This window comes from Zootoca vivipara, chromosome 16 (genome assembly GCF_963506605.1).
Source record: "Zootoca vivipara chromosome 16, rZooViv1.1, whole genome shotgun sequence".
NCBI lineage: Eukaryota > Metazoa > Chordata > Lepidosauria > Squamata > Lacertidae > Zootoca > Zootoca vivipara.
The window spans coordinates 26,261,968-26,285,459 of NC_083291.1; the positions used below are offsets into that span (position 1 = coordinate 26,261,968).

Genomic DNA, 23,492 nt, shown 5'->3' on the forward strand with positions numbered 1-23,492 from the left:
CTGCTTTCTGCCACAGCCAGGGGTGGCTAAAGGCAGCTATCTCAAGCCTTGCAACTACGCAGACAGCGGATCACTTGCAACCGTGCCTGACGCAACGGAGCCAGCAGCTGGTGCTTTAGGGCTAGTTATTCTGGCTCCGTTAACACGGGGTAGTACAAAGGGCACGCGCGGTCTTGCGAAGGGCGCGCGGCGCAGGAGAAGAGAGCGCGATTCGAACAAAGGAGCCGAAGACAAAGGCACGGAAGGGAAGCTTCCCCAAGGGCATAGCTCTGGCTGGGGTTCCCGGCCTTCAGGACCACGCAAGCTCCCCTAAACCCTCCTTCCGCAGTTAATGGTTTTGTTTTCTTTTGTTTCGCAAAGCGCAGCATCCCCTCTTGCCGGGCCATTTATATTCCTCCTCCTGCTCGGCAGCCTGCTTGCGCCTTCGCTCCTCCATTCAGCCCTCCCTCCTTCCCGCTCATCCCTCCCAGCCTCCCCTCCCTTTGCGCAGGTCCCTCCCTCGCCGCCGAGCGCTGTATAAATCCCTTTTTCTGGCACAGCCTCATCGCGGCAGCGGAGAACCCTGTGGCTGTGGCGCCAGGGCGAGTCGAGAAGTGGCCGGCGGCTTCCCGAGATCTTAACCCGAGCTGCACCTGGTGCCTCCGGCCAATCGCCTCTCCCGCGCGCCTCCGCTCTTTCTCGCCTTGCTCCTTTTGTTTTGTTTTGTTTCGCTCCCGCCTTCCAGGATGTCAGAGAAGCCCGCGGAGGAGGCTCCGGTGGAGTTGGGGGCCAAGGTGAGGACGAAGCTGGGATCAAGACCCCGGGGCGAGAGCGCCCTTTGCTTGATTGCAACGAAGCAGTCGGATAGGTGCTGGAGCTCGAGAGCTGCCCGTGCCCTGGTCCGCTCGGGATCGATGGCAGAGAGGGCACAAGCTGGTTGTGGGGAAACAGTTACGGAGGGAAGAGAAGACTCGAGGAGGGTGGCGTGCGTGCGCCTGCCTCCCCGCGCCCGCCTTTCTTCCGACGCCTTTCCACGCGTTTCCTGAACGACCTGCTTTTCCTTTTATGTGGTCCCCTTGCAAGCGAGCTATCGGCTGGGATTCGGGTCAGGATAAGAAAACGCACGCCCTTAGACAGGCAGAGAGCGGCGCGCGGGCATTGCGCTCTCGCGCCCCTCACTTTCGTGGCCAATAACCCCAAGTGCTCTTGGCTGGCTGGGGCGCGTTTGCTTTCTGTCAAAGGTCTCTAGGGTTGTGAGAACCGGGAAAGAATGCACGTGTCAGTTGGGTGCCCCTAGCTGTGCTAAAGGCGGAGAGCTTTTCTTTTCATCATAGTGCCATTAATCATAATGGAGATCGGGCGGAGAGGAGGGGGCGGTCACCTTTCAAACCATGCGCTCACCTGGGGAGGGGTCCTTAGTGTTAAGAAGGAGGGCACAGCTTTAAACAAGGACGCCGAACCTCCCATCCGGCGGACTACGAAACCAGACGCCTAAACCGTTTCGCTTTATTAGGAAACAAAAACAGTGAGGCGGAGACGCGCAGCACAAAGCCAGGAAAAGATGGAAGGCAATTAAAGAGCGCGCGCGCGCCGGGATGTGCGTGCGCCTGCCTGCCTTCTTGCCAACATATGGGTCGTTCCCCCCGCAACCATGTTTCTTGTCTGTGAAGGCATCGGACCTTATGTCTTCGCTGCTTTGGCGTTCCTGACTTTGTTTTGTGTCCATGTGCGCGCAAACTGCGGAGACACGTGTTATCTCCGCGTCGTGGGAACTGTAGCTTGGGTCTTGCAAGAAGGCTGCCTGCTGCGGTTGAAGCGGGAAATTAGGTTGCGGGGCAAGGTCACCCCGAAGAGTAAGACAACACAACCCTCGGGAAGCCACGTGACTCCCTAAGAGCGGGGGGGGGGGTGCGGTTAGCGCCGTGTGGGATTTGCTCCTGGTATATTTACGAATGCTGGATTGGAAACGTTAATTGAAGAGGGGGTGGGGAGAGAAGGGAAAGATTAAATGAGGAAGGCGGTAGGAATTCAGTGCCGCCATGCCATTAATAGGTCTTCTTCCACCTTCTTCGCTCCGTTGTAGCAGAATGGCAGCACGAACGTGTAAAGCTGCAATCCTACCCACGTGTACCTGGCAGTACTTCTGAGTAAACATGCAATTTCACTGCAGGGCATACCAGGGCATAGAATTCTCTGGCCTGTCAGAAAAGAGGGAGAAAAAGATAAAAGGGAAAGGCAAACAGTACTCAGACTGTGTTCCAGGGCTTGGGACTTGCACAATATTTTCCCTGATAGTTAGGCAGTCTCCTCTCCTGCACTGTAGGGATAGTAATTGATTAAAACAACCTTAAGGGCAGCCAGGGACATGGGCATAAATAAAAGTTACATGCAGCTCAGACTTGCTTCTACAGTACTTCTCTTTCTTGATTTGCATGAGAAAGCTAAAGATAGTCAGTTCCGCAGCTTTGAAAATAGTCTTCCACACAAGACGGGACAGTCTTTTCTCAGGTTTTAGTAATTCCCAGCTTCACCTTATTTATTTATTTTTGTAGCAGTGGTTGGAGCACAACACTTCAGTCAGTTTCGTTGTTGTTTTACATCGTATGAATTGTGTCCCTATGAGATGGTCAGTGACGGGTCTTGCATACTACATCACTTATGGAACATTTTATGGGCTATTGTCATTACCATTCCTAAGAACACAACCCTTCCAGCTGCGAGTTCAGAAAATTACCAGCGGGAGGATAACCTGTCTGTTTTTATAAGAGAAACCCCAGAACTCCTGTCAGTTACTATTCATTATGCCCTGGGCTTTGGGAGTGGCCATGCAAAATGTTTGCCGTTTGTCTGTGTGCGAAAGGAAGAAGCTACTTTTGGTTCTGAACGCATAGGAAAATGGTTCCGGTTAGAGGATTAGCTATGGAAATCTCAGAGGCTGGCTTGACCCTGAAATGATCAATCTGGGTTAGACTACCTCATATCTAGGCCAGTGTTCCATCTTCCACAGTAGCAGGTTTTAGAAGCCTCATGCTTGAGTTTTGAAAGCGTATTATGCCCTCTAGTGGAACATTTATGGGATCATCTGCCCTATATAGCAACGTATACCAGGGATGCCTCCTTACAAAGGCTTACCTCTCTTGCACCATCTAATTAAGGTTTTTCTACTTTGTAGTCCTGCACAAAGCTGAAGTTGTTTTAGCGCATAGCTGGGTTTTCACCGGAACTGGTGCAAGGGCTCAGTGTTGGCACAAATCAAAAAGTGTGCAAAAAGGTGCACATAAAACCCTTACAGAGAGCAAAATAAAAATTCTAGACTAGATTAACCCTGAGATACGTTCCCTGCTTTATGTCCTACTGTCTTTTCCCATTCTCCTTCCTCAGAAGGCTGTGCATGTTTAGCAATCCCATTTTAAACCTGGTACGGTATGTAAGTTTCTTGCTTGTTATCTGTATAAATAACTAATGGGATGCTGTTTCAGTATGCTAAATTGCACATTTTCCCTGTGTGTGTGTGTTTTAAAGAAGAAAGCTTAGTGTAGCATAGTAGAAATGATAATAAAAATTCCTTCCAGTAGCACCTTAGAGACCAGCTAAGACCTGTAGCATAGTAATTAAGGCCCCAGGTTCATATCTCATTTCACCCAAGAACAAAACCATTCTTCTCTCAGATACAACTCTTCAGCCACAACATGCAGATAATATTGGCTTATCCTATCTTACAAAGCTCTGTCAGAAGAATTTCAGAGATAAATATGAAATATTGGAACACTTAGAGGGAACATACAGTACTATATAAAAATACTGCTGTTCTTACCTCTAAACAGTCAATAGCCAAGCAAAAACGTACACCCCCCCTCCCAAGGACAGTTACTAGCCCAACATCTCCTATATATTTCAGAGTTACTTGTTTGCTGTACATTTAGACACCTCTTGAGATATCATAGCCAAATTTTGCATGTTGGTTCTTGAGATAAAGGAGCAGGCTTTCAACTGTGTTTGGATACAGTTGGACGCCATTTTGAATCAAGATGGTGGGCCGAACCTTAACTGCACTGCATTAAAAGCTGTGTTGATTCTCTGGGTTTCTTAGCACTCTGGAGCAACACCAGGCAGCAGGAGGCTGTGATAGAAGTATTAATAACTAAAGTCAAATAAGTTGCTGCCCATGAAAGTCAGATCTACATCATAAATAAGTGCAGTGACCAGCAGTGTAGACATTTCTGACTAGACATCTCATGCTAGCCTCTAAACAGCAGGGTGAAGTGGGTGTTAGATTCAAATCCCGCATCAGTCACAGCATGCATGGGCAATTCTTAAGGGAATGATGAGAATTCCAGTCCAACACCATATGGGACAGCTTCCCCAGAATTAAAAAAAAAACAAAACAAAACCCACAAGAGTTCCTTTTTAGAAAGAGCTAAATTTTTAACTTGCAAAAAGGCACTCTGAAGGATCTTAATGATGTTCATAGTGGCATATAAACAAACAAACAGCAACAAACCACAGGCATAGGCAGCCCTAAAACGAGGTGGCAAGCCTTCAGCTGGTCTTCCGCAGCGAGGCTTCTGTAGCTTGAAAAACGTTGCCTAGGTTTCCCTATTTGTCACAGTGACAAGGCTCTTAATCTCAGTGATACACTGTTTCCGTTTTGAAATGCTTTGGTATTCAGCTATCTGCTCTCCTATTGGCATTAATCGAGCCACGCCCTCCTCTTCACCGATTTCATTATTTCTGTCTTCTTCTTACACTATTCCTGCTTCTTCATATTAGCCCCACTTTACAGCCCCTCTGGTATTAAGCACTCCTATTTCTCTTCCTGTCTTCTAGGACCTGAAAGAAAAGAAGGAGAAGCACGAGGAGAAGTCTGCCCGCAAAGAAAAGAAGGAGATAATAGAGGTAATTGGGCAGATACTTGGTTGAGAAGCAGAGAGAGGTGGGAGGGCATGGCAAGGGTGAGACCCAAAGGAAGACAGCAAAGTGAGGGTGTATACAGGCAAAGGCTTAAAAAAGGAGCCACCAGGGTTTTGGTTTAGCCCCTTCCAAGTCTTCACATACTTGCCTCAGCCATGAGTGCCGGTTTCCTCTTTCCATTTGCCTTGTTCCACCCATGATGGTCTTGTTTATAGCACCATTTGTACTGCTATAATTGAAAAGATCCTATGGTGCCCGACGTTTTTAAAGAAACAAGTTTATTCCTTTTTTAAACCTGAAAAATGCTTCTGGGGAGAGAGGGGAGGCTTCTTCGTGATGCCAAAAATTGCCAAACTAAGCAGCTCACATGCTTTTTTAATGCCCATACAGACTTTTCCTAAGAGAAACTAGGAAAATTAGTACAATCTGGAGCAGGCATCTCCAAACTGTGGCCCTCCAGATGTTTTGGCCTACAACTCCCATGATCCCTAGCTAACAGGACCAGTGGTCAGGGAAGATGGGAATTGTAGTCCAAAACATCTGGAGGGCCAAAGTTTGAGGATGCTTGATCTAGAGGCAACAGATTATCTAGGGGTGCAGGCTGGGCAAAGCAGAATAGACAAAGGAGTGCCCATCAGGATATGGTTGGACTGAAGGATTTCCAAGTTCTGCCACTTTGGGGCTCCAACAAGCAGGGATAGGAAGGGCAACAGGAACTGCTCTTTCTCCTCTCCTGCTCCATCAAATCAGGGGAAGAGGAAAGGGCTATCTATTTGCTGCTCCAGGTTGTCAACCCTGCTCCCCTGAAAGCTGTTGACAACTGTGTGGTGGGCAGACATTCCAACAAGTGTAGCTTTTCTTGTGATGGAGATTTGCCGGGAAGCTGCGTCTGCTGGGCGAGGAGGGTCACTCGATTTGGGGGGCTAATCTGCCATGCAGCAGAGCCTCCGCTGAGGTTGGAGGGAAAGGTGGCAATTTTGGCTGCCTAGGAGAATTTGAATGTGTGGCAAGCAGGCAGTGCTGCAGTCTGCGTCCTGCTCCTTAGACAGGTATCCCAAGACCTAGTGGAGAGGTTTGGGTGCTAAGAATTAGAAAGTGGGGTCATGCTGCCTTCTCTGGGATGCAAAAATACCTCTTGTGGAGGGCGGCGGGGGGAGCAAGGACCAGAGGTGGTTTTAGGGTAGTTCGGTCGCACTGGGTGCCACGCTGAAGGGGGGCTCCACGACAATGCTGTAGAATGTAGTGTGAGAGGTACAGGAGTGTCAAATTTTAGCGTCGCCCAGGGTGCTGCTGAAATTTGAAAGCCCAAAGTGTGCCACTGCAGTGTGTGGGCAGCTATATATTCAGTCCCAAAGATGACTGCTAGAGTTTCTTGTGCTCTCAGCATCAACCACAATGAGATGAGATGAAGAAGTCCCTAAATGAAAAAAAAAAGTGTTAATGTGGGATGGCGGTTTCTTTACAGGGGTCAGCAAACTTTTTCAGCAGGGGGCTGGTCCACTGTCCCTCAGACCTTGTGGGGGGCTGGACTATATTGGGGGAGGGGGAGAACGAATTCCTATGCCCCACAAATGACCCAGAGATGGATTTTAAATAAAAGCACACATTCTATTCATGTAAAAACATGCTGATTCCCGTGCGCCAGATTTAGAAGACGATTGGGCCGGATTCGGCCCCCGGGCCTTAGTTTGCCTACCCATGCTTTAGTACCTAGCTTGAGAAGACCCAAGTTCCATTCAATGTTGCATTCTGTGGCCAAACAGATGCTTCTGGGAGATAGGTACAGAAATACCTATCTCTTCTCCTTGCCTCTCCCCTACTTCCCACACCCCCTCACAGAGCTAATAAACTTCAGACGATGGGGGTTTAGACTTGGCAAAAGGTTCAGGCCCTCTCCCAGAGTACCGCTTTCCTAATCCTCAAAATAGCTCTGCAGAAAGACTAAAATCAAGGAAAACCCCAGTCACTGATCTTCTGCATCACATCTAATTTGAAGATCACAGCTGCTGCTAGTCCTATACTCCAAAGCTGCTGGGCGAGCACAGCCTTGGTTAGGAGAAGGCCCTCAGCTAAGAGTCCATGTGTGTTATGCACAGACTGTCTCCTGATCAGGGTCAGATTTGCTGAATGAACATCCACACATCCCAGTGTCAGCCTCTCAGAGCAGTGGCTGTGTAAGGAAAACTGCCAAGAAGCGAACATGGCCAGAAATGAAGCAGTCATTCCTACGTCATCCTCTGTAAAGAACAGAGACGCAGAGAAAAGTGCAGAGGGGGACAGCGCAGGGAGTTTCTGAAGCCACAGCGAGCTCCTCTGAAGAGGAGTAGGGTATCTGTGTGACAGTAAATGAACTCAATATAAATTGAGCAGATTTGTTGGGCTCTGGAAAGCGGAATTTAAGACGGGGACGAGCTATTGGGAAGGCAGAGCATGTGCCCAAGACACTGACACAACTGCTGCCTTCTGTGGGTTTGCATTTTGCAGGATGATGAGAATGGAGCCGAGGAAGAGGACGAGGAGGAAGACGCAAATCCCGAGGATGTGGATGACGACGAGGACGAGGATGAAGGTGAGAGTGAGCAAACCGCGTCGCTTGTGAGCCGTTCTATAAGGGAATGCAGCCTTCCGTGGCTAGGTTGACTGATCTAACGTGTGTTTCCCTCTCCCCCCCCCCCCCCCAATTCCAAGACGATGAGAATGAACAGGAGCCAGATTCGCATGCAGTGAAGCGATCTGCGGAGAAGAAGCAGGAAGAGGTTAGTAGAAACGATGCAAAGGATGGCAGGAGCGGGGGGAGAGTTTTGTTCCGCCTAAGAACTAGGGGGATGTGTGAGGAACAAAAGCCCACCCCAAGGCACTTGGCTGCCTGAGGCACAGAACAAAATGGTGCTACCACCCAGTTCCAAGAACACAACCCAGCTGGACCGATAGATGACTCTGAACAACGCATAACTCTCACCTTGTGCCAGGGTTTGGTTGTGGGGGTTCCACGTGTAAACGCATAAAGGCGTGGAGGGCTGCTTATCCTGTAGCGTGAGAGCTCTGGCCATGTCTCAAAGCGGTTAAGCTCACGATTGCAGCTGTGGGGTAGGGTGAATAAAGAAATGGAGAACAAGTTTCCTCTGCTCTCCATCTATATCTATATCTATATCTATATCTATATCTATATCTATATCTATATCTATATCTATATCTATATCTATATCTATATCTATATCTATATCTATCTATCTATCTATCTATCTACAGTGGTACCTCTACTTACGAATTTAATGCGTTCCGAACACACATTTGTAAGTCAAAAAAAATTGTAAGTCGAATCCCATAGGAATGCATTGGGAGAAAAAAAATCGTAAGTCGAAGCAACCCTATCTAAAAATTCGTAAGTAGAAAAAATCCTATCTAAACCGCATCCAAGATGGCAGACGGAGCTCCATTCGTAAGTAGAAACATTTGTAAGTAGAGTTATTCGTAAGTAGAGGTACCACTGTATCTATCTATTCCGCATGCCTCTGAAGATTGCAAGGCGGTTCGCAACACACAAATGCAAAATGAGAACACAAAATGCATCATAAAACTAAAACATACCAATAACCCCCTCTCTCTCCCACGGATGGATTTTAAAGGCCCACAGAATGGTCAATCAGCCCAAGACCTGGCTGAAAAGGAACATTTTCACCTGGTGCCTGACAATAATGAAGGCGCCAGCTGAGCTTCCCTGGGGAGAACACCCCACAAATGGGGAACCACTGTAGAAAAGGCTGGTTCTCATGTTGCCGCCCCCCCTCCAGACTTCTCGTGGGAGAGGCACCCAAAGAAGGGCCTCAGATGATGATTGCAGGGTCTGGGTGGGTTCACGTGGGGCGAGGCGATCCTTGAGGTATTGTGGTCCTGAGCCCTTGAAGGCTTTTTCTAGGTCAAAGCTGGGTGCTTCTTCTAAGGGCTGAGGCCTTGCCCTCCCAATGGCTACTTACAGGTAGATGACAGAACAGCTCTAGGCAATTTGTAATGCGAAGCCAGCCATTAAACACGTTGCGGCAAGCCAAAGACAAGGCCGTCTGTGAAACGTGAATTGCTCGCTCCCATTTGGTGGAAGTGAGGTAACGACACATCTATCATTTATTTATGTGAAGCTTTTAGACCCCACCCTTGAGCCGAGCAGGCTCCCAGAGTGGCTTGGGAAGATCGATAGCAGACTCGCAATCTAAAATGGCATGACATACTAGGAAAAATTATTGCCGGGGAGGCGGTGGAGAAGCTTCCTTAGACACTGGGTCTTAAAGCTGCCGTTCTTATAAAGCAGTTCATGCAGTTCTGTCCAGGCAAATTCTGGCTGTCCGGAAGAACAGCCCCTCCCTGGAAGCACCCAACCCCCCCCCCCGAAACCAAATTTGGGGGGCTTTGCACTGCGCTTCAATGCCGTTCTGCATCCTCAATTCACCCACAAACTCTCTGCACAGTTTCCTACAGACCGCATCTCTGCTCCTCAGTGCTGCATGCGCTGGCTTGTCAACCACAGGGGCCTCTCGTGCAGAGCTGCTGGTAATTTGAATGCGCTAAGGAAATTCTACTGCCTCATTCGAGTCCTTTGTGATTAGAGATAAAAACGGGAGATGCCCACTGCAGAAGATAACCTTCAGAGTTCCACATCTACTCCCAGTCCTGCATTTGCATTGCACCACATGCTAGCAGGGGTCAGCAAACTTTTTCAGCAGGGGGCTGGTCCACTGTCCCTCAGACCTTGTTGGGGGCGGACGGCGGACTATATTTTGGAGACATATGAACGAATTCCTATGCCCCACAAATAACCCAGAGATGCATTTTAAATAAAAGGACACATTCTACTCATGTAAAAAGACCAGGCAGGCCCCACAAATAACCCAGAGATGCATTTTAAATAAAAGCACACATTCTACTCATGTAAAAAGACCAGGCAGGCCCCACAAATAACCCAGAGATGCATTTTAAATAAAAGCACACATTCTACTCATGTAAAAAGACCAGGCAGGCCCCACAACCCAGAGATGCATTTTAAATAAAAGGACACATTCTACTCATGTAAAAACATGCTGATTCCCGGACCGACCACGGGTCGGATTGAATAGGCGATTGGGCCGGATCCAGCCCCCGGGCCTTAGTTTGCTTACCCATATGCTAGGGTTTCAGGGCAGAAAACAGCTCAGGGTTTGACCTAGTCCGCTACTGACAGTGCAAGCTACAGGCGTGTTTCCCCTTCCCCTTTGTTGCATACTTGTTCATTTGTTGCATTTGTGTCCTGCCTTTCCTCCAAGAGGCTCAAGGTGGCGCACATGGCTCGTCTCCCTATTTTATCCTCACGGCAACCTTGGGTGCGTGAAATAAAAGTTCCACCAGGCAGCATAGAAGCTTTCAGGATCCTCTCGACTCTTGGAGACACATTGTTTATGGCTTATGACTAAATGCATCCGTGTTTTTGTTGTTGTTATGATTTACAGGACGAAGTGGACCCAAAGAGAAAGAAAACAGAAAACGGCTCTTCAGCTTGAACCCCACCCTCTTCTCCACTATCTGTCCCCCCCCCCATCTTCCTTCCTCCACCTGTGCAGGCCCCCACTTCTGTGTGCTGTTAGCCACAGAGGACGAGAAGGGGTTACAAATGTTTTCCAATGAGGACAGAGGAAGCTGAAGATGGCTCTTCCCTAGCCCCGAGATGTGTTCCATATTACAGTGCTCCCTACAGCTGCCCATTTCTTCCTCTACCCGCCATTTGAATATCCCCAAATATCCAGAAACATCGCCCCTACTTCTTCCCAATCACTCTCTCTCAAAATTTCTGCCTAACTTGAGATCATCACATGCCTCTGCTTTTGATACATCTTCTGTAAACTTCTTCCGCCCTGGACAAATTCCCGCCTCCTCCCACCTTTCCCCTCCTTTTCTTTGGCCCCTTACAGAATTCCACAAATGCGGTGTGGAAATTTTATGGTGCTGAAATGTTAAATTGGGTCCAGAGCCTGGGATGTAAAAGGGGCAGGGAATTTCGCAGTGATTTGTTCCTGTGCCCTGTGCCTGGTTCCCTTTCCATTGCTGGGAAAAGGCAAAAATATAAATATATATATAAATGCATACATATATATACACAATTTAAACGTGTTTTTAAGTAAAACATAGACAAGATTTTCATTATTAATACATTTTTGTACAAATTTACAAGGCAGGCAACAAGCTGGATCTGGTTGACTTTTTTTTTCCTTCTTCTTCCAGAAGGCGAAGCTTGTTTTTAAATGTGTAAAGTAATAATGTGACTCAGTGTGTGTGTTCCTCATTTGGGTTTTTGTTTTTTTAAAAAATTAAAAAAAAATTAGGGACCAAATTTTGATTTCTCCCTTGTTCCTTTCAGGGTCTTTAGTTGTTTTTGTTTGTAAATTAACGCAGACCCATCTGCAGTATTTTCTATGGCACAGACATTATGAGGATGAGAAATATAAATATATATATTGTTTAGCACTGTAAATAAAAAACCTTTCAAAAAGATTTCAAACAGTCCATACATGTCTTGTATGTGTTGGTTTAATTCCGATGCACATCTGCCTCTAGTGAAAGTCAGGACACTGCAGCTCTCACCTATCATTTTTATGTAGCCAACAATATAAACTGATTTATTTATTTTAAAAAGGTAAACAATGGTCTCGTGGCCCTTGCAGTGGGTGTCCTACCCACGAAATGGAACACCAGTGCTACAACATCCGGTGTTCCCAAATAAATGAAAAGAAGAGATGCAGCATACAGGTGAAACGCGGAAAATTAGAATATCGTCGAAAAGTGCATTTATTTCAGTAACGCAACTTAAAAGGTGAAACCAATATATGAGATAGATGCATGACATGCAAAGCAAGATATGGCAAGCCTTTATTTGTTGTCATTATTTGTCGTTAGGCGGGTCAATGATAAAATGAATGTAATTAATGAAATGTAATAGCAATGTTTATTTTTGTATTATTGTAACTATTTGTTTTATTACTGTGGAATTTCCAAAGGAAAGCATTTGTTTTTTAAAAAAAGTTGCATTACTGAAATAAATGCACTATTTTGACGATATTCTAATTTTCCGAGTTTCACCTGTAGTAGAATACAGGTTCCATTCTCATTATAAAAGTACTTTGTCTGCTCATACCTTAAAGACCCAACAGATCTGTGGCACATGGCTTCATGGACCAGGACCCACTTCGTCAGATGCATGAAGCAATAATTAGCTGCAAGAAGAACTGTAAGCAGTGGGCCTAATATAAAAAGGTGGTGGTCAAGACTATGAAATGTTAAGGAGCAGCTGTAAAGGGTAAAGGGACCCCTGACCATTAGGTCCAGTCATGACCGACTCTGGAGTTGCGCACTCATCTCGCATTATTGGCCGAGGGAGCCGGCGTTTGTCCGCAGACAGCTTCCGGGTCATGTGGCCAGCATGACAAAGCCGCTTCTGGCGAACCAGAGCAGCACATTGAAACGCCGTTTACCTTCCCGCTGTAGGCTGTGGTTTAACCCACAGTGCCACCCGCGTAGGTAGGTAAGAACTTAAAAGCCCTGCATTCAACTGAAGGTCTATGTACTGGAATATCTAGTTCAACATCTTGTTTTCCATAGTGAACAACCAGGCAGATGCTGTTGGGAAACCGGGGCTAGGACGTGAGGTCAGTACTCACTGTCATTCCCCATCATTCTGGTGGTGGTATGTCTCTCCTGTAAGTAGTAGGGACACGGGTGGCGCTGTGGTCTAAACGACTGAGCCCCTTGGGCTTGCTGATCAGAAGGTTGGCGGTTCGAATCCCTGTGACAGAATGAGCTCCCATTGCTCTGTCCCAGCTCCTCCCAACCTAGCAGTCCGGAAGCACAGCAGTGCAAGTAGATAAATAGGTACCGCAGTGGTGAAAAGGTAAAGGGCGTTTCTGTGTGCTCTGGTTTCCATCACGGTGTTCGGTTGCACCAGAAGCAGTTTAGTCGTGCTGGTCACATGACCCGGAAAGCTGTCTGCGGACAAACACCGGCTCCCTCGGCCTGAAAGCGAGATGAGCGCCGCAACCCCATAATTGCCTTTGACTGGACTTAATCATCCAGGGTTCCTTTACCTTTTTACCTTACTGTAAGTAGTAGCCGAAGGGACCCAGGTGGCGCTGTGGTTAAACCACTGAGCCTAGGGCTTGCTGGCCAGAAGGTTGGCGGTTCGAATCCCTGTGAGCTCCCGTTGCTCGGTCCCAGCTCCTGCCAACCTAGCAGTTCGAAAGCACATCAAAATGCAAGTAGATAAATAGGAACCGCTACAGCGGGAAGGTAAATGGTGTTTCCATGTGCTGCTCTGGTTTGCCAGAAGCAGCTTTGTCATGCTGGCCACATGACCTGGAAGCTATACACCGGCTCCCTCGGCCAATAATGCGAGATGAGCGCGCAACCCCAGAGTCGGTCACGACCGGACCTAATGGTCAGGGGTCCCTTTACCTTTTAAGTAGTAGGCATTGTCCACCTGCCTGTCTTGAGAGAACAGAGTGAACCTCCAGGGGTGAATTTAAACTCTTGCAGCACCAAAGGGGCATCTCTGGGGTGCAAGCCTGGGCAGTGTGTCTGGAGGTCCTGGGCTGCCCAGGTGGCAAGACCTCCCTTTTGCCCTCACTTATGTGGTCCAAAGGAAAAAATGGAGCAATACGTTTTGCACCAGCTTGGCTGCAGGAGTTGCCGGAAGGAGGCGGACAAGGTGCCATCCATCCATCTTAGGAGCTCCATTCTGGATTTGTGTAGGGTTTACTCCTTAGTCTTTTTCCGAAGATATCCCACAAGGCAGCTGACGTTTAGGGTCAGAGTTTTCCTTCTAGATGAACTACCTTCCCAGTTTGGCAAGCCTCATCTGCCCCTCCCCTTCTTGACCATTGGACCCACTACTGGTCTTGTCTGCTCAATCGGCCAGAGCCAGAAGAAGAAGAAGAAGAAGAGGAGGAGGAGTTTGGATTTGATATCCCGCTTTATCACTACCTGAAGGAGTCTCAAAGCGGCTAACAATCTCCTTTCCCCTCCTCCCCCACAAGAAACACTCTGTGAGGTGAGTGGGGCTGAGAGACTTCAAAGAAGTGTGACTAGCCCAAGGTCACCCAGCAGCTGTATGTGGAGGAGTGGAGGCGCGAACCCGGTTCCCCAGATTACAAGTCTACCGCTCTTAACCACTACACCACACTGGCTTCTCTCTATATTCACATACAGGAGAAGTCCCTATCCTCTATGGACTTAAAACTAAGTTGGTGGCCTCACATCTTGTGGCAGTGAATTCCACAGTATGCGCTGGGAGAAGTTGTGTCCCCTTTTGTCCTGAATCCCTTACCACTCAGCGTCACTGGTTCTAGAAAATTCAACCCACAGACATTTCTCCGGGGAGCCAAAATGTGTACGAGATGAGAAGAGCAATCCATTTGCAGCAGCCGTAATGGGACGAGAGCACTTGTCTGGTTTTGCCTGTGCTGATTTAGTATACTTAGTGAACAAAAAACCCAACAACCCATGGTTTCAATAAAAACCCAACTAGGACAGAATGAGGTTTGTTAAATTGTTCTCTGACTGACACGCCTCCCGGGATGTGGACATACTTCTGGAAAAAGGCTGACGGTGGTTAGAATATTCTATCAGAATATTGCCTGGCAGAGTGGAGACAAGGGAGGCCTGCACATTGCTTGGGAGGAGCAAGAATTACTGTGGCCCTGTTATCTCACAAGGTTTGGTCTGCAGAATTCCACTTAAAGGTCTGCAGATTGAAAAGCAGTCTTTGCCTGAAACTTGACTACAAGCCACAGTAGACCAGAGGAAGGGGAGGTGGAGTCCAAAGTTTCTGGACCATTGGCCTGATTCAAGGTAAGAAAGCTTCAGGTGTTCTTACAGAAACACAGCCTTCAGATTCATAGATCATAGAACTGTAGAGTTGGAAGGGACTGCAAGGTTCATCTAGTCCAACCCCCTTCAATGCAGGAATCTTTTGCCCAATGTGGGCCTCAAACCCACAGCCCTGGATTCAATGTCTGATGCTCTACCAACAGAGCTATCCCAGCTGACTCAGAGAACCTCTTTCCCAGCAAATAATTTCAGAGGGTGGCTGTAACAGTTGGTTGAAGTGAAAATGAAAAAGAAAGCTTGAAGAATGAAGGCCTGGTGAGAATAATGGCTGCCCAATATAAAACACAACTCAACAGTTGCACTAAAGGTAAAGGTAAAGGGACCCCTGACCATTAGGTCCAGTTGTGACCGACTCTGGGGTTGCGGCACTCATCTCGCATTATTGGCCGAGGGAGCCGGCGTACAGCTTCCAGGGCCTGTAGCGGTACCTATTTATCCACTTGCACTTTGACGTGCTTTCGAACTGCTAGTTTGGCAGGAGCTGGGACAAAGCAACAGGAGCTCACCCCGTTGCAGGGAATTGAATCGCCGAGCTTCTGATCAGCAAGCCCTAGGGCCTAGGCTCTGTGGTTTAACCCACAGCGCCACCTGCGTCCCTAGTTGCACTAGTCACTAGTGGAACCGTATTGTGCAGCAGGTTGTTTAAAAAGAGGATTAGACAAGTTAATGGTGCATAAGGCCATCAGCGGCTACACCTTACAGTTGGTATATCCAGTTATCACTGGAAGGCTTTCCAGGTGGGCAAGTACTGTACATCAAACACACCCAAATATTTCCAGCATGGGAAATGTACAGTACATAACAGGGAAATCTGGAGGTGGTGTCTCTGCTCCCTCTGGTGGCTGCATGTAACACTGCTTCCAACTTTGCGACACCAGCTCCTGCCAGGATTTGGGGTTTTTTCAGGGTGTGAACTACAGACACCTCTAAATCTCTGGCTGATTTCTCGCTTTCCTTGACAAATGAACTAAAGGAAACCGTGTGCCATGCAAGCGATCCAGCAGAGGTGATGCTTGACTCTTGCCTCCGTTAAAATGGCGGTTCTGTCACTGCCTGAGAGCTATTTTTCATGAGAAACTGTCTATGTATGTTTCAAAACAGAACCCCCAAGTGCCTCTAGCTTCCAGGGACCGTCCCGGATTTATAGAAGCTGCCCTGGTTTCTGATTTGATCCCGGAATGTCCCACTCTTCCTTAGGGCATTCCTGTTTCAGTCGGAGAAATGTTGGAGGGTATGGAATTATGCGACTCCTGAGCCAAGTAGATAAATAACTATGCAACCTTTAGAAGACATCTGATGGCAGCCTGTATAGGGAAATTGTTTGATGTTCAATGTTTTATTATGTTTTTATATATATTGCATAGCTGCCAAGTTATCCCTTTTTTTACAGGGATTTTCCCTTATGCTGAATAGGCTTCCTCGCGAGAAAAGTGAAAACTTGGCAGCTATGATATATTGGAAGCCGCCCAAAGTAGCTTGGGCAACCCAGTCAGATGGGCAGGGTATAAATAAGATTATTATTATTATTAAATAAGATGTCCCTATTTTTATCATAGAAATGTTGGAGGGTATATTAAAGACCCTTTAGAGATATATTAAAGGTAAGAACAAGCAGATAAATGCAACATAAAACAATTGAGGAGAAAACAACATTATTACTTTTTTTAAAGGCAGTTTTTAAAAGGCCGGCAGAGCAGAACGGATTCTAATCTGCTTCAAAACTTTGAACTTTAAAGTGCCCAGGCAAATAAAGGTTTGTACTTGGTTATAAACGCCCACAATTTATCTGCACTGCATCAATGATGAAGAACGCATTTGGGTTTCAGAGGAGCCTAAAAGAGGAGCAGAAAGCCAGAAATTATGGTTTTGCTGTGGCAAGGGGCATGACGAGCCCAACATGTGGCTTTTAGAGCTGACTCAAACATTTGGGAGAAGGGGACTGTGGGCAAATCCACTCCATATCATGAAAGCACATTCAACACACATTTAAAGCACATGAGTTACCCTCCCCTCCAAGAATCCTGGGAACTGTAGTTTGTTAAGAGGGCTGGGAATTGTACCGTAATTCTATCATGAGGGAAACTACTACCCCCAGGATTCATGAGGAAGAAGTCGGGGGCTTTGAATGTATGGTGTGGATCGATATGTTGCCTCAGAATGCATGTGGAAGATCATTTCTTTGAATACTTCCTAGTAGTAAAAATCTATTCCAAGTTTTTTTGGTCTTTACCTTGCAACCCACCCTTCCTCCTTTAACCTTTCAACACCACACCTTCATCTTTTTGTCCATGCAACATTCCTCTGAGACTACATATTTTGAAGTGTCTCAGAGCATGCACAGAGTGCATTTCCCTCAATATCGAGGGAAATCTGTTATCTGCCAGCAAGGAGTTTACAAAGCCAAACCTATTTCGCTTCAGCAGTATACCTGTTTCTTTGGGTGATGCCTTTTCCTGCCTGGGTCCTTGCCGTTATTTTCCTGAGTCTCTCTGAACCTGGGCACCTAACCTTGACCCACACCATTATCAATCACAGCCAATCTCTTCTGTACATTTATGAAATGGCTTTGAACTCGATCTGACTGCCTGCTTGCGGCTACCATATTTACCTTCACATTGCATCACCATGAGCAATGTTTTGTGGGATTCCCTTGCAGGAAAAAAGAAATAAAAACAAAACATTTTTTTGTAAAAAACAAAACAAAAAAACCCTGCCCTTTGAAACAACAACAACTAGCCATCTTCGGTTACATTTTCCTAGTGTGACACCAAAAGTAAAACCAACACCAGTATTGTTATGAGCAGGCACGCACGAGGGCAAGAACAGGGAGTTTTCCACCACTGGTAACTGCTAAACATGCAAGGCTGCACAAAACTAGTGTTTTGTCTTTTCGAATCTGGCAAAAACAGGAGGCAGGGCTGCTTGTGATCATGTCTGAAGGAGCGTTGTTCCAGGTCGGAGACCAGCAGGGTCAGATCTCAAGAGTCCCAAGGGCCACAGGCAAGCGTTGCAGCCTAAGGCAGACGCAGAATACATTTCAAAGGCAGCAAGGGCAGTGCAATGTGTTGTGTCGTGGGTTTCTTAATAGTAGTCATTCAGTGACAACATCTTCATGATAACAGCTCTTTATTTAAGGCAACAAGACAAGACTGACTCTGAGGACAGGAAAGCTACATTTATAGGGACAGGGGACTAGCTAGAAAGGGATACATGTGAAAAGGGTTTAGGAGTCCTGGTAGACCACAAACTTGACATGAGTCAACAGTGTGATGCAGCAGCTAAAAAAGCCTATGCAATTCTGGGCTGCATCAATAGGAGTATAGCATCTAGATCAAGGGAAGTAATAGTACCACTGTATTCTGCTCTGGTCAGACCTCACCTGGAGTACTGTGTCCAGTTCTGGGCACCACAGTTCAAGAAGGATACTGACAAGCTGGAATGTGTCCAGAAGAGGGCAACCAAAATGGTCAAAGGCTTGGAAAAATGCCTTATGAGGAACAGCTCAGGGAGCTGGGTATGTTTAGCCTGGAGAAGAGAAGGTTAAGGGGTGATATGATAGCCATGTTCAAATATATAAAAGGATGTCATATAGAGGAGGGTGAAACAGGTTCCACAGTCCAACTTTAGACAGAAGGGGGTTCTGGATCAGGCCCACTTTTATCAGTGGGTACCCGCAATACACAGGTGGCCTGTGCTGGTCCGATGCAGATCACTGCTTATCCAAATGGATAAATATGTATGTGCAGCCAGCTATCCTCCTCTTAGGGCTGCTGGAGAGAACGGTTGATTGGCCGGGGGGGGGGGGGAGAAGGTGATCTTACCTAGGGCACAAAAAACCCTAGCACCGGCCCTGGATGAGTGCAAAGGATGGCAGGTCTCCCTGTGCGACATAGACATGGGTGCTCAAACACCCAAACTGAGTATAATTTAGTTTCATAAAACGTTATGATCCACTGGGGACCATTTATGACCCGCTATAATATCACATTTCACTTTAGGCTAACCTTTGTCAGCCTTTTCATGTGTAGCAAAAACGGTATAAGGATCCCACAGTAAGGTCTGAAGGCACATGAGGCCGCTGCTGTCCTTGAAGCTAAGCAGGTCCAAGTCTGGCCAATGTATGGATGGGAGACTTTCAGGGATGTATATGTTGCTTTGGGTTGCCAGATGGAAGAAAGGGGAGATATAAATGTAAGGATTTATTTATTTTTTTAAGCACGTGTCCTTTCCTATGTTGGCAATGACTCACGGTTTTAAGCAAATTAATCTGACTTCACTTTACGCAAGTAGGGGGAGTAAAACGGAAAATATTCTGCCCCCTCATCCAAAGATTCCACTCCTTCCACAGCAGCCTTTTAATTTGCAATGGATATAATTCATTCATTATAACAACAACTGTGTTGTTATTGCTACTTACTGCAGTCCAGTGTTTTCTGTGCAAACTCTGCAAACTCTTTTTTGTCCAGACCTAATTTGTGGCCATCCCATCCCCAACCTCACCCATCTTCAAGCATGGTTGCAGTACCAGCATGTCTACTGGAAACTGGAAAAAGTAAGAATTTTTCAGGGCACTGTTCCTTTAATTAGTGGTTTCCACCTTGGTGCTTTCTTTTAAAGTGGCTAGTTTGCTTTTTCCTGATCTGTAATTAATTCCTGTTTTGAGGTGGGGGTTAAGAACTTCTCTTTGCAACCAGAGCAACTGCTCATTATTTTTAAATTTTGTTTTTGGGAGGAAGTGCAATTTTGCTACTGGGAAAATAAAATATAAAATAAATTAATGAGCAACTGCTCTAGCTGCAAACAGCAAAAAAGTTAATTAAACCTGCCCTCCCCACCAGTGGGAAAAGGGAGCCAATTAAGGCCTTATTCTCCCGCTTGGACTACTGCAATGCGCTCTACGTGGGGCTACCTTTGAAGGTGACTCGGAAACTACAACTAATCCAGAATGTGGCAGCTAGACTGGTGACTGGGAGCGGCCGCCGAGACCACATAACACCGGTCTTGAAAGATCTACATTGGCTCCCAGTACGTTTCCGAGCACAATTCAAAGTGTTGGTGCTGACCTTTAAAGCTCTAAATGGCCTCGGTCCAGTATACCTGAAGGAGCGTCTCCACCTCCATCATTCTGCCCAGACACTGAGGTCCAGCACCGAGGGCCTTCTGGCGGTTCCCTTGTTGCGAGAAGCCAAGTTGCAGGGAACTAGGCAGAGGGCCTTCTCGGTGGTGGCGCCTGCCCTGTGGAACGCCCTCCCAACAGATGTCAAAGAGGAAAACAACTACCAGACATTTAGAAGACATCTGAAGGCAGCCCTGTTCAGGGAGGCTTTTAATGTTTAATAGATTATTGTGTTTTATTTTTCTGTTGGAAGCTGCCCAGAGTAGCTGGGGAAACCCAGCCAGATGGGCGGGGTATAAATAATAAATTATTATTATTATTATTATTATTATTATTAATTATTATTATTATTCTGGCATGTTAAGGCCAAGGTGATTACACAGGAAGCAATCAATTACCTGCTTTAAAATAAAGAGGCAAGAAGGAACCAATTAATTAAAGGGGCAGTTGAAGGGAGACTTTGCCGAATGGGATTTACTCCTGAGTAAACATATGGTGGACTCTTGCTTATTCGGACAGACATTTCAGAATTTTTATGATTTTAAGTTTTGTGGGAAATCACCCTTTAAAATCTATTAATGGATTCCAGAAAAGCAATGCTTAGTTGTTCTCATTTGGTATGAAAGCAGTCCATGAGCAAGTGGCTAAAATGGTGAATTGTGCCCCATAGTAGGTCAGAATCTTCTGTCTGCTGCTATTAATGACAGCCATAGTCACCATCTACGGAGTTTAACTGATCATGACGCATGCTAGGGGCCATTCCCCACCCCCACCCCCAAATACACCTAGATGAGGATAATGAATTGTTAGTCAAAATGACCTTCCTTATCACCCAGGGATGTGGCAATAAGGTTGCATACCCTCCAACATTTCTCCGATGTTTGCAATAAAAAAGGTAAAGGACCCCTGACAGTTAAGTCCAGTCGTGAACGACTCTGGGGTTGTAGAGCTCATCTCGCTTTACTGGCTGAGGGAGCCGACATTTGCCCGCAGACAGTTTTTCCGGGTCATGTGGCTGGCATGACTAAGCCGCTTCTGGCGAAACCAGCCACTCTGGGTAACTACCAACATATATAAAAAACGTAAAACCTCGGGTTGCGAACGATGCAGGTTGCGTGTTTTTGGGTTACGGACGGCACTGAACCCGGAAGTATCGGAACGGGCTACTTCCGGGTTTCAGCGCTCGCGCATGCGCAGAAGCACAAAATGACGTCATGTGCAGAAGCGCCGAATCGTGTCACGCATGTGCGCAGACGCAGCACTGTGGGTTGTGAACATGCCTCCTGCACGGATCACATTCGCAACCGGAGGTATGACTGTAATAGAACATTAAACATTTTTTTAAAAACTTCCCTATACAGAGCTGCCTTCAGATGTCTTCTAAAGGTTATATAGTTACTTATCTTCTTGGCTCGGGAGTCACATAACTCCATACACACCAATATTTATCTGAAGAAAACAGGGACATGCTAAGGAAAAGTGGGACATTCCCGGATCAAGTCAGAAACTGGGACAGCTTCTGTAAATCTGGGACTGTACCCATTTGAGCGTCTGCATTGCATGCCGCAGGTCTCGAGTTCAATTCTGGCATCTGTAGGCAATGCTGGAAAAGATAACACTGAGTGAAGTCACCTGGCCAGCTTCTTATGTTCCTATTTTCTCTCTCACACACACATAAACACATGTGCACACATAGCCCCCAGCTGACAATGACGTCCTCCTAAAGGCATAGGAACAAATTCACGCTTTTTGTGGTCTCTGTGATATTTACCTGTGGTATATAATGAGGGGAAATGGGGGGGTTATCACACAAACATGGGTTAATCTAGTTCACACCTGAAAGAGGAAAATAATCAGTACCGGTAAGTGTCTTTGACTGTATGAACTTACTTGCCCTCCAGTTTCAGCAGTTCGTATCCAGATTTTGCTTCTGCTGAGAAGCAAAATGACTATAGAAGCTTATATTTGCCCACAAATACGGAAAATAAAGCAAATCATATATCAGGTGATGGGTTCGGGAACTTACAGCACTAGTGCAAGACCTGTTTGGGTCATCAGCAATTTTGGTTTAACTGAAATATGTATTTGTGGCTTTCAAAAGCTTTCCAGGAATACAGCTGTGTGAATGATATTTTAACCTCAGTCTTTGCAAAACGACAAAATCTATTTCTTAGATAAACAGGACCTCATCTTCTGTAGAAGGAGATGGGACTTGCAAGGGTGCCAACTTGAATAAAATATGGGGGGGGGGATTTAAAGAAAAAAAACTGGATGTACATTTCTAAAATATAAGATAAAAAACAAATAAAATAAAACCCACATATAGCAACAGTGTTTTGTGTTGTGTAGGCTCCTATGATTTAAGTAATGGGCCTCGCCTGCTAGCGTGTTCCCTAAAATATAATAATAATAATAATAATAATAATAATAATAATAATAATAATAATTTATTTGTACCCTGCCTATCTGGCTGGGTTTCCCCAGCCACTCTGGGTGGCTTCCAACAAAAATTTAAAATACATTAAAATATCACTGGTTTGCTCATTTCTATATATAGGGTGCCTACATTCTGCATGTGCAAATGGCTTTAGATACCTATTAGGTCCATAAATCACCATACTGTATAGCATATATTCAACACAAAAAACAGTGACAATTTGTTGTTGACAAAGGACAGCTGGACATAGGTACCCTGTTTCTCCTAAAATAAGACGTAGCCATAAAATAAGCCATAGCAGGATTTTAAAGCATTCAAGGAATAGAAGCTATACCCCCAAAATAAGCCATAGTGATAGGCAGTTAAACCTTGTAGGTTAAACTGTACCAAACTTAATAAAAAAATAAGACATCCCCTGAAAAGAAGCCATAGTGGGGGGTTTTTTGAGGAAAAATAAATATTAGACGGTGTCTTCTTTTCGGAGAAACACGGTATAAAGGGCCCCATCACCTTTAGTAGCTTAGGGCCTCATCAAACGAAATCCGGCCTTGGCAGTAGTCCAAAACACCTGGAGGGCACTAGTTTGGGGAAGGAAACTCCAGGTAAGCTGTAAAGTACCTGTACACAGCAGCTCTTTTCCTCTGTGTGGTTTAAAAGGAATGAGACAGTAGGCAGGGAAATGGTTAAGCCCTTTTCCCTCCTCTGCTTTTCGTTCTGAATTGTGCCCACCTGAAGCTGCTTTTCCAATTCAGAGCAGACCAGTGGACAACTATTATTTGGGCCAGCCCACCAATGGGATAAGGTGAGGGAGCCACCCCAGGTGGCAGGTTCTACAGTGGCAGCAGATCCAGCCTACAATGAATTCTTGGTGTCCCAGTGGGCTAGGTATGGGAGTAAAAAATAATATTTTGTTCATGGAAGAATTGGGTGGGTAGGTGGGAGGGGGCTTGGAAAGCCACAAAAAACCCTTTTGGTATTAAAGCAGAGGCAATAGGGAATCGTGTATGTAAAAATTAGTGGAACTTTTTTTCATCAAGGTGAGGGGCGGAATCCACAAAAGAGCTTTTGACATCAGAACATTATGGCTGAAGGTGAGCAGGTCTAGGTTGACTGAGAAACAGATGGGTTAATAGATGTGGTAGTGAATGG

At 46.2% G+C, this 23,492-nt stretch overlaps 1 protein-coding gene across 1 annotated transcript; it reads left to right on the forward strand.

Moving 5' to 3' along the window:
• Positions 1 to 519: 519 nt before the first annotated feature.
• On the forward strand, positions 520 to 11,403 carry PTMS (parathymosin). Its single transcript, XM_060268726.1, has 5 exons — positions 520 to 773; positions 4,807 to 4,875; positions 7,375 to 7,459; positions 7,579 to 7,646; positions 10,365 to 11,403. The coding sequence occupies exons 1-5, from the start codon at positions 726 to 728 to the stop codon at positions 10,413 to 10,415; spliced, it is 321 nt and encodes a 106-aa protein (XP_060124709.1). The 5' UTR covers positions 520 to 725; the 3' UTR covers positions 10,416 to 11,403.
• Positions 11,404 to 23,492: the final 12,089 nt, after the last annotated feature.

Coding starts and splice junctions, on each gene's coding strand:
- PTMS (XM_060268726.1), top strand. CDS start 726: ATGTCAGAGAAGCCCGCGGAGGAGGCTCCGGTGGAGTTGGGGGCCAAG. Junction 4,876..7,374: donor AAAAGAAGGAGATAATAGAG/GTAATTGGGCAG, acceptor TGCATTTTGCAG/GATGATGAGAATGGAGCCGA. Junction 7,647..10,364: donor CGGAGAAGAAGCAGGAAGAG/GTTAGTAGAAAC, acceptor TATGATTTACAG/GACGAAGTGGACCCAAAGAG.